We start from the raw sequence: 17,420 nt of genomic DNA on the forward strand, positions 1-17,420 counted from the left end.
AACCGAGGAAGGAGGGGCCCTCAGGGATGTCTGCAACTGGTAAGGAAAGTACTTTCAGGGTCTCAGATTTATGCCATACATCCACAAACTGCTTTTGCAATGACAGTTAAATGTTGCACATGGTAACTAAGGCATAAATCTCTGTGCTGCAGCAGCTCCTCAGTGAATTACTGCCTCCCAGGATTGCAAGAGTTTACAACGGTCTATTAGAGAAAGAGGTCTACTATATGAAGCTGGTACCAAAATGACAGGAAACTTGGTGCCACATCTGAAGGCACCAATCAGGAATGTCAGATAGAAACCAGAACCACAAGTCACTAAATTGCCACACTTTGACAAAAGAATAAAGAACAAAGAATAGTGAGAAACACAAGCAGGAAGGGTTGAAAGGTGAAGGAATATTGTTACATTTCTGTTACTGATATGTCTTGTCCCTTCTATGCTTTCCAGTTGAAGTTATTTTCATTATATCAATAAAATACAATAACTGGACACAGAAATCATATTTATAAAAAGGCAGCGTAAGAGGAAGACAAAAGGTGGATAGATGAGCCTTTTAGTTAACACGTCAAGTGTTCTTTCATCTCTGCAATGCAAAATGAAGCAATACAAATTAATTCAAGACAATACTAAATAAATATCCTCATAAACCATCTGCAGTAAAATTAAAAAGAAATTCTGCATGAGCAATGTTTTTGGCAGATAATTTACATTAATAAATTTGTTCTAAAAGATCTAGTCATCTTCAGGCTTTACATGTAACTCTGCTGTTCACAGAAATTCATGAGGTGTAATAACTATAGATAAAAGGAGTTTATAGTATTTTTCCTTCCTTGAAGCACCACTGAAAAAACTGCTCACAGGCCTCTTCCGCTGGTGACTCAAAGAACTGCAGAATGACTGAGGTTCCAAGGGACCTCCAGAGATCATCTGGTCTAGCCACCTGCCAAGCAGGGGCAGGTACCTAGAGCAGGTTGCCCAGGACCGTGTCCAGATGGCTTTGGAATATTTCCAATGATGGAGACTCCACAACCTCTGGGCATCCAGTTCCAGTGCTCTGTCACCCTCACAGGAAAAAAAAAAGTTTAAAAAAAAAAAAAAAGTGCTTCCTTATGTTCAGACAGAACCTCCTGCATTTCAGTTTGTACCCACTGCCCTTGCCCTGTCACTGGGCTCTGTCTTCTTCGCACCCTCCAGATCCCAGCTCTCTTGGCCTTTCCTCATATGACAGATTCTCCAGTCCCTTAACCATCTTAGTGGCCCTTTGCCAGACTGTTTCCAGTAGCTCCATATCTCTCCTGTACTGGGGAGCCCACAACTGGACACAGAACACCAGCACTCCAGATTCCATACAGATCAACACTGAGAATGGTTTTGTCTTCACCTGAGCCTAGCAAAACAGGCGCAGCCTGACTAAAATATAATAAAGGAAAGCTTTATGGTACAGGAGATGCAAGAATTGTCTAGAAGCCCTTTTTTTTACATTCATAGAGGATACAGAAACTTTATTACCAACAAGAACAGAAACATAATTAACAAGAAGATCAATAGCAGCTTCAGGATATACATTCTTCCTGTATGTAGTTTCTTGCACGAAATTCAGGAAGATTCCCAAGCATACAGAGTTCCGCTCAACTTTATTCTCTTGGCAGATACTTATTTGCTCCAAAGCTGACAATATGGGAATTTCCCCCTTCTGCATACAAACCCCAAGCTTTTTGAAAGATGGGATGTGTTAGAAAAACAGGAGCTGTATTCTAACCCCTGCCTCCACCTGCATAGCAACTTGCTCCACAGGGAGATGCATCTCCAGCAGTTTGCTGCATTTGCTCCCTTATAAGGAAGGTTCTCCAGACACTTGGAGGACACCACTGCTTATCTCCCAACTTAAATCTCAGGCTGGTTTCAGATTTAAAACCCAGCATATAGCTGGATTGGCTAGGCGGCCTCCTCTGCACCTCACCTTTCACCCGTCAAAAACATGCCAAGAAACAGGCAGAGAAGAGAATGCAACAGAACTACTAATTTTCTTCTACAAAACGGTTCAAAGGTTTGTTGACTGTCCAGATGGTGGCCAGCTTGGTAATTTAGTGCCATATTCCCCCAGCAATTGTCTAGCTAGGTTAAGTCAGTCTCAAGCCATACAACTTTAATTTACAGATTTTGTGCTTTTTGGCTAGGACAGACAATGCAGGAACACCTGTGGTTGAATGCTTGGGTATTTGCCAAACTGCACTAGTCTACAGGGAGAAACAGAAACAGATGGGCTGGCTAGCAGATAAGCATTATTACTGGAGTAAAAGCTTGTCCGCTAGAAAATCAGATTTACAAAACTGAGTATGAGAAATACTGCCTTATAAGAGACAACTCAGCCGTTTGTTCCCATTTACAATCACAAGAGAGGCACGTTATATAAACACATTCATGCTATGAATAAAGTGTTTTTCCAACCTTTCTTCATGTGCCATTTTTTCTCTTATTCTTGTTTCTCTCTACTGGATGTTTTCCAGTACAACAAATCTTCTTTGAATGGTGATGCCCAAAACTGGATAGTCTATTCCTACTGAGGTCCCAACAATGGTGACTGGAATGGAATTCTCCTATTTTATATACAATGCTGACGTTAATGCATCCTAGAACTACAGCTCCCTTTTTTGCAAGAGCATCAGGGGGTTTCACAGGTTTTGTTTATTTGTTAAAATTATGCTCCCTTTACTTAGATCAACTAACCCCCTGCTCAATTTATTTTTGTTACATTGCATTCTGTGCTTGAAAATTTTTCTCAGTTCTTAGTATGTGCTTGTGAATTTCCTTTTGCTGATTTTGGATCCAATAATTTCTCTAATAGATTGAGCACTGTTGAAAAAACTAAATCTTAATGGTTCCTGCAACCCTCTTCACCTCAGTTTTTCTTACCATTCTCAGAAATTTTCTAAGTACATTCAATAGTACCTTAGCCAAGAGGTTAGTGCATTTACACAGGTAGAAAAGGACTAACACATACAGGAATATATAAAAGGCTTTACCAAAATAAAGATATGTTGCATCTGTTTCTTTTCTCTTAGCCACAAGAGCAGCCACTCAAAGAAGGAGATTTGCTTTTAACAACTCCACAGGGGCTGCTTCCGAGCACATATTATGTTCTAGGCACTTACGAACTGATGGCCTACCAGGGTGTTCTGGCATCTTTCTGTACACCAAAGTCGTGTCCTGAACCTATACACACCTGTTTAATTTCCACATTCTCCTTCAGAAAAGTGGGGCAAGTTTTCAAAGCTCTAACGCACACCTACTAATGAAATCAATAACAACTCTAAAAAAATTGTCAGCTGTCCTGTAAGTACTTTAGATGAGGTTTTGAGTCAGTGATAATATAAATATGCCTGTATTACCCAACATTCTTTAACACGTTCTTGCCCCGGGCCCATAAATGAATCCTCTTAGTTGTGTTAAGCACTTCTCAAAATTAATCATCTTCAACAAAGACTTAAGAGTGTATTTAGGTTTTCTGGTGATAAATAGCTATCAAACACAGATAATGAGCTGTGGTTTCTATTTTTCTCTTTCACTAGGCACGCTTGCCTCTGCTGCAGTCTAACTTTATTTTTTTTCCTAGACCCATTTTTATTATTCTGTGTTCTTTCTTCTTCACCTTAAATTCGTAAATTCTACTATTTCCTGATAATTTGCAAACATAATGCCTTCCACACCCAGATTATCAATCAAGAGAATGTGTCCTCAACCCCTTTGGCCACAGCCTGTGTTTATGTTGAATTAAGTTGATGCTGGCACCAAAACTAAAGTTAGACTAAGCCAATCTAACACCTTACTGGTACTGAAATGCTAAGTCTTGCTCTCCTCTCCTTTCCTCATTTTCAGTTGCATTTGCTCACTCTGGCTCTCGCACCAGCTTTAGCACTCATCCGATCCCTCGGAGAGCTGATTCAGCTCATTAAACCAGCAGAAAATAGATTTGTTGTTGTTTGGACTTTTTGATGGGCTACTTTTCCTGTAGGGACAGATAAAAGCACTTAGCCCATTTCACCTAATTGCAGTCTCATGCTGGTTTACATCAGTTTAAATCGATCTCAATTGGAGCAGCCATATTCATCCCTTCATCCCCATGTACACAACTGCGCCCCTTCCCTTCTGTCCTTGCTAACACGCTGGATGGTGAGCCGGCCAGGGGGGCTGTCTTCAGCCGAAAAACTATTAACTTTTTCTTTTGGTAAGGTTACACCTTGCTGGGTTGTCTCACTGAACTTTGCAGATGCACAAGAAATTCAGTTCAGGCTAAACAGAACTGGACCTGCACTTCCTTCACATCACACCTGAGAGCATGCTGCAGTGCATAAAGACACGCACAATGGTACTTAATTCCCTCCTAACTGAGGTGGGGACATGCTAAATCAGTAAATGCTAATTAATGAGGGGATCATAACCCACTTTATTCCCACCCAGTGAAACTTCGCTTCAGATAGGCAGAAATACCTCTTGATTCTACTCTATTCCTTTGACAGCAATTTGTATTCGACAATTTATACGCAGTAAAAAAATGCTATTGATTGTATTTCTATGTGCCATATCACAAACTGATTGTGTATAAAGGTTCCCAATAAGCAGAAACATCACACTGTGAGGATAAGGCAGAAGAGGAAATACAATTATTCCAAGTGACTATTTCCTTCTCCCATGATTTTAGGCCTTTACGGAACTACTCTCATGATTTTATTCTTCTAAGCATTTTACATCAAACATTAGTATTCAGCTTTGCATACTGTACTTTTCAAACAGAGCATCTACATTTCACCATCCATTAACCTAACCTCTTACCCCACAAATATCTATTTTTCACAATCATATTCTAATGTTGCACTGTTCCTCATAAGTATTATTGGGTTTGCTCTTTTTGATACAGGTAGCGTGCAAAGTCATGCAATGGCTCCCTTATCTCCCGTACACAGTCCACAAGCATAAATAAAGTAATTAAGTCTAAGTGTATGCTTTGTTCTCTTCTCAGGAAATTGACTGTTTCCTTACAACTTCAGTTACAAAATACAAAATGTATTATTAGGTTTTCACAGTACTCAAGCTGAGGTCCATTAAATGTTATTGGAAGGAGCTACACTTCTATTTCACAAGAAATTATTACAAATTTGGGTGTTATCATTACCTTTATTCACGCTCTTTTATGCTACTGAAGAGAGAAAAGCAAATTATGACAAAATTCTTTGTTTACATTTCTATGCTTTTTAGAGAAACAATCTTATTAAAAATCCATCAGGGTTGTTTTAACTTAAATACTATTTGCCACATTCAATGCTTCACTGTTCATTAGTCGTTCTATTTAAATGACCAGGTCTACCAAGTGACAATAACACCTCTCAGAGATACCATAAGCCTCAAAAAAATATTCAGAACAGCTTTTTCATACCATAAAATGTAAAATCTACAACTAAGATCAATTTTAGCACACTGCATGTAAAAATAGTTCAAATTACCCTTACCAGGCAGAGCTTGCAATCTAAACAGACAAGACAAAGGAAATATCCTCAACTTAAGAGGCACAAAAATATTAAGTGTAAGTAACACAGACAAATTACAGCGGCAATTTGTCAAAGGTGCTCAGTTACTTACATAGAATAGTGCCAGAGTAAGAAAATAAACAGGAGCTTCCAATTCCTCAGTCCCAATCCCACCCACAGTCCCCATGTCAAACTTTCTTAGAAAAGCATCCTCTTGTTCTTGGACCCTTTTGTGTCCTTCTCCACAATTCGTTTCCTTTATCATAAAGTCCTATGAATTACAGTGACCTCCTCTACTCTATGTCACACTTGCCATGCAAGGGGAAAAAAAAAATTACAAATCATCTCTCTGCAAATCTGGTTTCAAATGGCACAGTTTTGAGTGAGATACATGTAGTGTTCTGTCAGCAGCGTGGGATTTGTAATACTGTGCAATCTACCTAAATCAAATGAAGAATAAAGATCCATTTCTACTCAGATATTCCTTTATGCTGCCAACGGTCCTGCAGGACAATGGAGTGCTCTTACTCGCTGAAATAAATTGTGACCTGTTTTTACCATTACCAAAGGTCCTGTGTGCAATACAGTCTCCTGTTTTGGATATGGCATACACCAAAAATCAACCCCAGAATACTGTTATATAAAAAATACTTGCAAATCCAGATCATTCATTATTGTGATTTTTAGAATTTTTTGAAACTTTGCCTTCAATGCCCTGATATCAAGCTTCATCCTAAATTTTACCTGTCTCACATACCAAGAAAAACTGAAGAATGCATGTGAAAGTTTTATGATGATTCTGTACAGAAATATCTCTTTAATTCAGCTAGTTTTTGTTTGTCAAAGCTGTACATTGCAAACTCATTCTCTACAAGTATTTTTTTTATCCACTGCAACCGAAAAAAAGAGAACAGAACTTGCTGACTCTTCATTTCATAGGCAGATGTTGCAACACCGTAAATTCCTGTCTGCCTACCATTCAATGACATTTTTTAATTTGATTACTTTATAATATCTTCTTGAAACGTGCAGTGTATTTTTCAAAGTACACTTTCTGTATTTTCTCAGCTGCACATGATGGTTCAAATTTACAGTTTGGAACCGTTGTTTTCTAGATTAAAAAAAAAGTCAGCCTGTTCAGATTAAGCACTTTCCTAATTACAACCTCTGTGGAGATGTTTGATTCCTTATTTCCTTACTTTTATCCGCATTTTATAGTTCTGAGTCCATTCTCCCCCCACCAATGTTACAGTCTTGCTATAAAATTGGTCACATTTTATGTCATAATCTTCAAATTGGGCCTGTATTGTACATGTTTTAAGCTTCCTATTTGTCCACAAATTTTTCTCTAGATGTATTTTAGGTGTACAAGTACCAAAATCAGTCACTTTTCTTCTTGCAGTGGAAATCAATGATTCTTTCAGGCTAATTCCAATATTTCCTTAGAGATTATCCCAAAGGAGAAAAAGAAATTATTCCTAAGAGCAAGACGACACAGTATCACAGTTTACAAATCACTTCCCCTGAAAGGGTCCCAATTCTCTGATTGGACTGAGCATTCAGACGACAAAGAGAACCTTATGTATGTATGTAAAACATAAAATCCTTAATTCATAATTATTTCCCTCATAGGAACACAGTACAAATACAAGTAATTCACTGTTTATAAAGCTTTTAACAATTTTGACTTCAAAGGGAATTTTAGAAACGTAAAGCAATTTTTTCAGTTTATCCAATCCAAACACGTTTATTTCAGAAGTCATGTACCAAGGTAGCCCTGTGAAACAGAAGAACAGTATTTGTTGCTTTTTAAAAGATTTAGAACATGGCTAAAGATCTGTTTTATACAGGAAATTACACTAAGCCACTAGGGATTTTTATTTTTTTTTTTCCTGGATATATAATGTATGTACCTGAGATTTGGTGACTATACAGGGAGATCTTTTATTTTGTATCCAACTGCTGGGACTAATGACAGTACAGAAATACCACCGCATCAATTCTGATGTCTAAACCATAAAGTCTGTTATTTTGGACTCACGGCTGCTTTTCTGAACGAATTGTGATGACAAATTCTGTTATTGCCAAAGTCAGTGTTCTCAGGCAGAACTAACAACATTGCAGCCCTGACAGAACATACAATGACCATTTGTTTTTATTTACGCTGCACGACTTTTTGTAGCGTACCACAAACACAGAATGATACCTCTTTATAGCTAACGATTATGCGTCATTCCTAGAGGTTTGCAGCTAAGGAATGCTTTGCTAAAGAAGTTACATCCATGCCATGGTAATTCACTTTTGTGAAGCCCTGACTCGTTTTGAGGATACCAGTATTTCTGTTGGAGCCAGCCTGCATAAAGGTTAGTTTATCTTTGTGCCAGCTATCACCCACTCACTGCACACATGTTCTGACTTATTCCGTCACACCATCGTGTATCATGAGAACGTACATCAATAATCTGACTAAATTTTAAACCATAACACTTACATAAGAGGGACCTGGACCAAATTAAATCCTGGGTTAGGTGGTGGTATTGCAATGTTCTTTACTGCACAGCGGTCTCAGAGATGTTGTGCACTGCTGAGGAGCGAGTGCCTCACTTCTCCGCGAGTAATGAGAACGAGGTATGCAAGAAATTAGCTGAAATACCACCTTTATGTTTCCAGCAAAAAATAAAGCACACCACTCAAAGCCATGCCATTAGTTTTTGCCTTGACAGAGTCACTGAACATCAGTCTGAGGTTTACAGCAACAGAGCAAAGGCATTTCTCTCAGAGACCATGTCTATTTTTGATTCCAGAGCACTTCCCAATGTTTATGAAAACAAAGGCTTCTTACGTCTGACAAGCCATTCACATTTGAGAATCCTGAAGCACTATGAGCTCCTAGGTCTAGATACCTACCACAGATTTATTCTCACTCCCTAATGGGGCAGAAATCCTCAGGAAAAACAACAGGTGTACTGACAGGACAGGATCTTCATCATGCTTTTACGGATCCTTAGTCTGAATGGTTAGAAGATCAAGAATCCATGGCAGGATTCAGGGCAAGAAGTCAGCATAGACACAGGCAGACATTAGTTCAGTTTGGCTCAATCTGTCACTACCAATAAAAACCAAGGCCCTTTTACTGCAAACAGCGAGATCTTCTATTATTGCTTAGTAGTGATCCTAATCTTCAGGACTTTCTGTAGGGAAAGTTCGTACAGAAAAAAAAACCCAAAACAAAACCCCAAAACATGTTTAGCAGTCTGCAGTTTAAGTTCCAACAGTTTTCCCCACACTTAAGTCGATATCAAAACCCGTACTGAATGATGTGCCCTCCTTGGGGCACAAAAGCAGCAAATTCCCTTCATAAAAAGTCACTGGCTCTCAACTGTTCAATGGCTTATCCCCAGAAAAGCCTATGATATTGACATCAAGCTATTTGCCATCTGTTTCCTTATACACATCTACATATAAGTGTATCTTGAGTCCAATCCTACACTCATTCATTCATGCAAAATAACTGGCTATCTTTGGTTCCCTCACAAGTCAGAAAAAAAGATTTAATCCTTTCCATTGGAACCATGAAGGAAAAATGTAATACAATTTACTTACCGAAGGATTTCTTTCCGAGTGAAGAATGTGCAATCCTGTTAAAAAACAAAACGTGTTACTGTACTATAAAAATATTGAAAACAACAGCAAAGAAGCTTTTTTCAACCTTTTGGAAGGAAACCCAGATCTGGCAGAAAAACATTAAAGATGCCATTTGTGTACCATCTGCTTTAGACTCAGAAAGTAATATAAGCTATAAAATAACTGATATTTCCTAAGGACAGGGCTATCAGGAAAAAAATATATTGTTAATGTGAAAGTTTAGGAGGAAAAAACCCAGCTTGCTGAAATACTTCTCCACTGTGGAATGACCAGACCAGAAACAAAATTAAGTCAAAAAAGTAAGGTATAGGCCAAAAACATTCAATAAATGGATCTAGAAAGCTGTAAATAACAAATAGATGAAGAAAACTATCTTCTACCTTGCAGTATTCCTCTAATAAAGGCAAGCGATTTAATAATAAAAGTTATGTACTTATTTATTAGTTATTAACTCTTTACTAACAATTACTTTGCACTGCGGTCACTTTGGCGAAGGCTGCAAACTCCCATATGTTAGGAACATGGACAAGACGACAGCCCCTGCCCCAAACAGCACGCAAACCATTCTGCTTTCCCTGTGGTACCGCAGAATTTGAAATAACTTACTAGAATGCAAAGTGGAGCTGGCTGAACATGAAAGAGCAGCTTACAAGCATTCGCTTGCATTCTGAATGGCTCTGTGTGGGACTGCATTTACACGGGTTTAATTCACTCTTTATGAACATCTGCATTTTGCCAGAAGAATTCACACACTTCACAAAAGAACCATAACATGAGCAGTGAAACACTTCGCACTTGATGTCATTCTATGTCAGTCACAAAATAAGTTATATTTTCAGGTCCTGTGAGGAACCATAATAATCAGTCCCATCCCATTAACAGAAATACCCGCTAATCCCTACTATCTTATTTAATATATATTTAGGGCAACTTCTGCCCTCCATCCAAAACTAGGAACACTGGTGGCAATGAAAAATTGGATGATCAGTTCAGAACATTGTTCAGGTGATGAATGCAGAGAAGAGGCACCTTCTTGTGTTAGAGCTAGTGGCTGGTGAGGGTGTATACATAAAGAAACAAACACTAAACCACAAAATTCTTCCCAATTACCCACCTCTCCCACAGGCCTGTGTGATGTGGCAAGGCATTTGCCTAAGAATTCTGCTCTTAGTTGTTTTCCTCCTTTAATGTAAACATATTTAAAATAGATCATATTATTAAATCAGCTAGTGACAAGATAACACCATTGGACTTGGTAAGTCATACTTAAGAGTATACACAACTAGTATGACTCCCCCGGTCCTGCTCTTCAGTCAACTACTGAAAAAGCATTTCTCTCCTAAGCTGAGAACCATTCTGGCTAAATGCCTGCTTCTTCCAAGTAGGGGAAAAGCAAATGATCACAGCCTGCTGAAGCAGTCAAACAGCTCATCTTGGGTATCCAGGTATGCTCTCAGTCCTGCGTACTATCAATTATTGAGTTTGCTTGCTCTCCTCCGTATAAAGTGGCTGGAGAAGCAGCTCCTTCTTTAGTGTATTGTGTTACAAGGCACAACAGGAAGCACCTTGTGAGCTGCTGACACTGATGTCACATTGTCTGGAACTGCACAAAGTGAAATAGGAGCCAGCTGGTTAAGTCTTCATTAATTCCAGCACATTCGACACTTACGGTCAAACTGTCACTTAAGGATGCTTCATTTACTAATGAAAGGCAGGTGCAATCTCACCAATAATTGTAATGCCCTCAGCAGCAATCATCCTGTAATTATACAGGCTTGAGAAAACAGCAGACACTGTTAATTAACTAGAAAGCTGACAGGGAATTGATATGCAAATGGTGATAAAGATGAAAAAGAAAAGTTACCCTTTACCTTCCAGAACTCATGCAAAAATGCCACTGGAAGACACGTTAAGAGGTCAGATGATAAACCCTTTTCACTGGAGGTCCACATAATTTATTTTTTTTTATTCTGAGTAACCTCACGTCTTTGACAACAAACCCTATTGTCTGGCCTTTTCTTTTTTAATAAAAAAAGATTTTTACTAATATAATCTAAAATTACTGATTTTGAAAAGCTTTATACCAAAAGTAGTTGCAAGTACCTGTCTGACCACTGTTACTGACTGCAGTATTCCAATTATGCCTGCCAATTACATGGAATTGTGCGTCAGGGATGAGGGGTGTCAAAAAAAATTACAGTGGTTTCACATACCACTTGCAGAGACCTTAAAGCTACTCAGGGTCAGAGCACAAATTAGTTGTGACCTGGCCTACACTTCGATCCACAGCAAGATCATACACACCACTTAAGAAATGCTTTACCATTAAGAAGCCTGTCTGGTCTCAGATGACAAATGTAAAAGCCACGGCTCCAAGCTATCCCTGAAAGGGAAGTCCAGCCATCCCTTGCTGCCCTCAGCTTCTTATTTCTGCCTCTTCCTTTACGTGGACTTCACGCCAATGAGTAGTGTAACTGCACCAGAGAACTCTGAAAGAAGGAAACTAACCTAGCAAAAAATGGATTAACTTCCAGCTTGGATCACTTCCTTTTAGTGGCTTAGAATATAGCGTCAGTAGTGCTCGTACAAGAGATAAAGCTAAAACAAGTATCTATTGATGGCAGGAAAGAGGTGCATGATTGCCTTTTTTTTTTTTTTCCTTCTTTTTTGAAAGCACAGCCCTAAGTTGGATTAAAGTCACAATGGAACAAGGGTCTAAATAACATAATTACATTTTATAGTTGCTGGAAATCCAGCAATTTAATTCCAATTTAATTAAAGCCTTTTGGCTAAAGAAACGCGGAGGTGAATCATCCAATTTTCTTCTGGCTACTTCATTCATATAGACAATACACAATGATGGACAACAAATAGTAAACTAAAATGTTAAATGAACTCCCTCAATAAGGAAAGGTGAAGTGGGTCCTAGAAACATTTGTCATTTATGCATATGATGACATTCATCTTCCTTCAAGTCAGAGATATCATGGAACACATTTGCTATTATATGGACTGTATTTGAGTTTATTATAAACTTAAAAAGCAACCTGCCTATTCTGTCTGGACACTAAAGCCACTGGGAGTCCAGCTAGAAAAGCACAAACTAAATACCGAACAAATACACGTCACCAGAGTTCTCAGAATTCTTATAAATTTAAAATTTCTGGCAGGAATTTATCCTGAGAATCGTTGCTTTTATTTCTAATGCTATACAACGCCCTGAAAAAGTTCTGCTAACAGGAGGCCCCTTGTGGGTTTTAGGTTATTTGGAATAGAGGCTTTGCCTCGAAAGGTCACCTACTCCAGCCCCTGAGAAAATACATGCTCCTTTCCCAAGATCAACTGTCCCACTCAGTCTGTCCTTGTGCCCTTAATAATCAAGCTAATTAGAAGTCTGACATAAAGGACCACTGCTGGTTTTTTGGAGGCAAGATATCACTGAAACAAATCTGCAATTATCCACTTAACTTCCCTATGTCCAGCAAAGTGAATAAAATAAAGCAAACAGAAAATTTCCCATTGATTTTAATGAGATCATTAGCTTGTATAATGGGACTTGGTTCTCAAATTTGGCATTTAGGTGGCTTAACTGGTTCTTAAAATATTTTGCAGATAATAGAGTCAGATAGCTGGTGTATCTATGGGTGGCCTTGCTCTTGGCTGGTAGCATGACTTTCTGCAAGTCACTTAACATTGCTTGTAAAGTAGAGTTAATAATGGTCTCTGCTCTTAACATTTACTTTATAAAAGAGCAAAATCTAGAGGCTGATAGAGCTTTATTTTTTGATTTCCTGTGTCTCAGGTGAATGTAAGTTTAGGACAAAACAGGAACAGACTGAAATATGGTAGTTTGCCTTTTCCACTAGTCTGTAAGACTTCACTGCAAACTCCTGGATCAGTTCTGCTTTATGTTTAGTTCTACAGTGATTTGAACCAAAAATAGGAATAGAGAGAACTGTGCTAAAAATGCTGATACTTAACTTTATGTAAAGTGTGCATACACAGCATAGCACGAGGTATGGCTCCAGAATCCGACCACATGTTATTCTGCTGGATCTATTGCCAATACCAGACTGCAGCGTGCAGTTTATGAATGGCAGCAGAGTCCACTGAATGAAAGATTGTCACTCACCACTTTTAGAAGCAAGTATCATTGTGCATGAAGCAGTCTTCAAATAAAGCTAATTTCACATAGATAAGCAAAACACTGCAGAAAAGAAGGAAAGCTGGAGAATGGAACAACAGAATGAAAGAATAGCAATGCCCAAGTATGCAAAGTTACTGTGAAATAATATTTCTTAAACCCATTAGATGCATATTTCTCTCCTCTAAGACAATACATCTATAATTCTGCCTTTTATATGAATAGTTTCATAAGGGCAGGTTTAGTCTGATCATGCAACAGCTCCGTTGGAAAGTTTTATAAATAAGGAAATAATATAAAACAGTCTTAGCAATATGAAATCACTCTGAATTAGAAAAACAGTTGCAAACAAAAGCCAGCAAGCCCCAGATAACGTAAACCAATGACTAACAGGAATGTTGACAATATCCTCAAGGCAAGACAGATTAGATCCAGACTTAGATCTTACTGAGCAGCTTTTAAGAAATGAGAAGTACTGAACCCTGCACTATTGTAAATGTTAATATTTCAAACAAATTCTTTCAGAGGCTTCATTTTTAAAACCACAAATGATGTTTTGTACTGTGCCAAAAGCACACAATGTGTAAGAACATTTAATCAAAACACCAGAAAAACAGCATCCTATGAAGTAATCAAAAAGGCGCTGAATAGAAGCAAATGAACTTTCATAGAGGATCTATTATTAACTCTATTCTGGTAACAATTTACAAATGCAATGCTTTTATTCGAGTTGCCATACAACTAAGATTGGTATAGAGTTGTGCATACTTAGTCAGCAGGATATTTATGTATTTTCATCACTGTAAACATACAAAGAGAATTCTTTGTATGGAATTCTGGAGACTGGAATTCAATGAGACTAGCACCGGTCTTCGTTGTGTACCTGTGCAAGTACTTTAGTGAATCAAGATTTAAACACTACAAAAATCCTGTCAGAGTTAGTTTCTGCATTAATAATAGTATTGGTATATGGACTTTTATCTTAAAAAATGCTGGTTGAATCAGAATGTCAATGGAGGTTTTAACATCCAGCCTATCTTTATTTGTAATCATATATATTTTAGAACTACAGCCTGTGTAAGTAAAACACACACAGAGTTGATGTATTTATACTGCAACATGGGAGTAAAACCAGTCAGACATTAGCAAAAACTGAGGAAGAACCTGTCAACAAATGTCATTTTGCTCAATCTATATATGCACCAAATGGTAACACGAAACCAGAATCTGCCTAAAGCATAATTTCACAAAAACCCTGTTTCATTATTATGCTATCTAAAATTTGCACATCAACAGCAATACTCTATCAAACCGAAAAGTACTTTTTACGGAAGATTGTGGAGAACCTGTGATGAATACACTTTTTGTATTCTTGCAAAGGGTTCATTTTCATCAGAGATCCTGATTAAGTCAGGCATAGCTTTTTAAATCAAAAGATAGCTTGATGACCTAGTTTCATTTTATAAACGGCATTTCCCAACAGATCATAACGTAACTTGTTTCCGCTGGTTTTGCATAATTCTCATGAAATATAGTTGAATCCCACTTTGACTAGAATTTTAATAAAAGGAAAAAAGTTAGCTCTGTAATAGACAAATGTTGTTGTAAAAGCAGCAAGTTATTATTTCATATTACAATCTTTTATTGCAATATTGCCTAGAAGACAGCCAGGATAAGCATCAGTCTGTTTTGAGGCAGCATTAAATAATAGAATAAATAATCCCATTAATGAACAAATACTAAAAGAAATGGCTTGCAATAAAACCTGTAATATCTGATATAAAATTTTTGTGCCCTATATTGTCTACATTCTGTCTACTAAGAAAAAAAACAGAATCAAATTAATATAAAATTCAGACCACTTATTTGAGTAACGCCAGAAAAGGGAATGAGATTGACTGAACAGTGCAGTAGTTTGTGCATACCCCAAGCACAGCTTCTATGCATTTCCTGCTCAATATAATTGTTTCTCAGTGAGAAACGCAGGGCACTGAGGCCAATATACAGCTCTGATGTCGCTTCATTGTATACCTTTATTTTCTATTTGCTCTGAGCATCTTCATACAGCATCACTCAACAAAACCCTAAAATTATCGTTCATTTTCTTTTCTCATAATGAGACTTGACCTCTAGAACCTGTGGACAACTTTTGAAAGCTTAATTTTAAAACGTTCTTTGATTGCAATGAAATACGTCTTTCTTGCTGATTAATATTTACCTTTTCCCTAACCAGATCTTGGTTAGATTTTGCATTTTATGTAAAAAAAACAAAAACCCAACAAACAACCTAACAAGAAAACCCCACCTATCAAAACAAAACACACAAAAAAACCCCAAACAGCCAAGTACCCTAAGGGCAGAAGAAGCAGAAATCTCCAGTAGAATTCATTTTCTTACAAGGCTAACTTTTTAAATGAGGTGAATCTCAATGAGGAAACCAATGTTTGCAAACGCCTAATTTCCAAAACATTTCATGAAGCTTATGAAAATTTAAAGAGTTGCCAATTAGAACACTATCTTAATAACAGGTGATATGACAAGGTGTTAGATTTGCAGCTTTCCAGTGCTTCTTTAGATAAACTGCCTTTACCTATTCCAAATAAATAAAAGCTATGAGAGATTTAATATTATCAAGTCCTATCACGCATCTCTTTTACAAACAGTTTCATCTGGCCACCCATCACCAGTCTTAAGGAAGATTATTTAAAACACTCATCTATTAAAAACATTGAGGTCATCTTGTGGGCGACCTGATTTACAATTATGTAATTTAAATGTAAAGGTTCTGCTAAGAAGTGATTCTTCAATATGACAGTTTATATGCAAAAACAAGGTTATATATGAGCATTTCAGAAAGTTTTAGACAAATCAAATGAGGTTATTTCATTTAATTAGTATCATGTTAATGATCTGAGATTTATGTATGCTAGCTCTTCAAGCATGTGATTTTTCTGCAGCTTAATCTTTATTTCAGAAAGCTAAAGCCACTTACATATGGTTTTACTATACTTTAAGCACATTAACGTCTCACTTTTCCATCTCCCTTTTACCTATCAGAAGTGCCTCCTATGCAACAAGCACTTAGGGAAAAAAAAATGCATTAAGAAAAAGAAGATTTCACTACTAAAGTAGCATTCAGGTACTAGAAGCTCAGAGCAATTTGTGTTCTTTCCAGCACTCAATGCCACAAAAATGGTGGAAGTTACAACCAGATAATACAATGGCCAGAAATATATTCAAATAGAGAAATTATAAGTCTAACCATGAGGGGAGTGAGGTTTTGAACAGTCTTCCAATAGGAACTGTGAGGAATTTAAAAAAATATGTCTATTTTACAAAAAGGATTAAGTTGATGCTTTTGCTTCTGCTATACTGATACTATGGACTCTATAAGTATTACTGTAAGGAGTACAGTACCAACTGTACTGACATACAAATTCACAAGAAGCTGCCTAGTTCTTATTTGGAAAAAAAAAAAAAAAGAAAAAGAAAAAAAGGATTAATCAATGATCCATTTTCAAAGCCATTTATATGCAGATGCCTGGCTGTACACTGGGTTACAGATATGCACAAGAGATTCTTGCAAAGTGGACCCAGGTAAACAGTGGTTTATTTTGGTCCAGCGTACAGAGGACCTGGCAACCCAACTGCTGTTTCAAGAAATCAAAAACCTGCCTTTTAAAAATTTTGGAACCATTACCCCATTCTCCCCTTTTCTGTTCCGAAGAAATTCCACATATGAGAACAAGGAAGATAAGATGGCAAACTCCAAGTCAAACAGCTCCGTTTGTATTACAGCAAGTGCACGCTCCCCCAGAACGCAGCGGAGAGACAAGAGCTCTCTGTGTGGGTGGTACAGCAGTACGCCCAGGATTTCTATGTTTAAAAGATCTGAGAGGTATGCAGTAATTAATGGATCAGAGGGAAATAATCAGCAAAATAATGACTTTGCCTGATCGTTCACAGCATGAGGCTAATATTCCTTCCTGACAAATTCTGGACATTAGTTACTGTCCTGAAACTTGTTATTTTATTGTACTTACCTTTGTGTCAAGTACTATTACTACTCAAACAGCACTTATCAGGTGCTATTGCTAGTCAAAAAT

General features: G+C 37.6%; 1 protein-coding gene across 6 annotated transcripts in view; it reads right to left on the reverse strand.

Moving 5' to 3' along the window:
- Positions 1 to 17,420, reverse strand: part of CIB2 (calcium and integrin binding family member 2) — a 49,999-nt gene that overhangs the window by 22,441 nt on the left and 10,138 nt on the right. For 4 of the 6 annotated variants that reach the window (XM_074600110.1, XM_074600107.1, XM_074600108.1 and 1 more), the window contains exon 2: positions 9,129 to 9,163. The exons of the other annotated variants lie outside the window; for them this stretch is intronic. Coding sequence is in view for 2 of the 4 variants with exons in the window: in XM_074600107.1 (XP_074456208.1) it covers positions 9,129 to 9,163 (35 nt within the window). In the remaining 2 variants the exon portion in view is untranslated. The remainder of the gene's footprint in view (positions 1 to 9,128; positions 9,164 to 17,420) is intronic. 6 annotated transcript variants of the gene reach the window in all.

Source organism: Larus michahellis, chromosome 9, assembly GCF_964199755.1.
Source record: "Larus michahellis chromosome 9, bLarMic1.1, whole genome shotgun sequence".
Lineage (NCBI taxonomy): Eukaryota > Metazoa > Chordata > Aves > Charadriiformes > Laridae > Larus > Larus michahellis.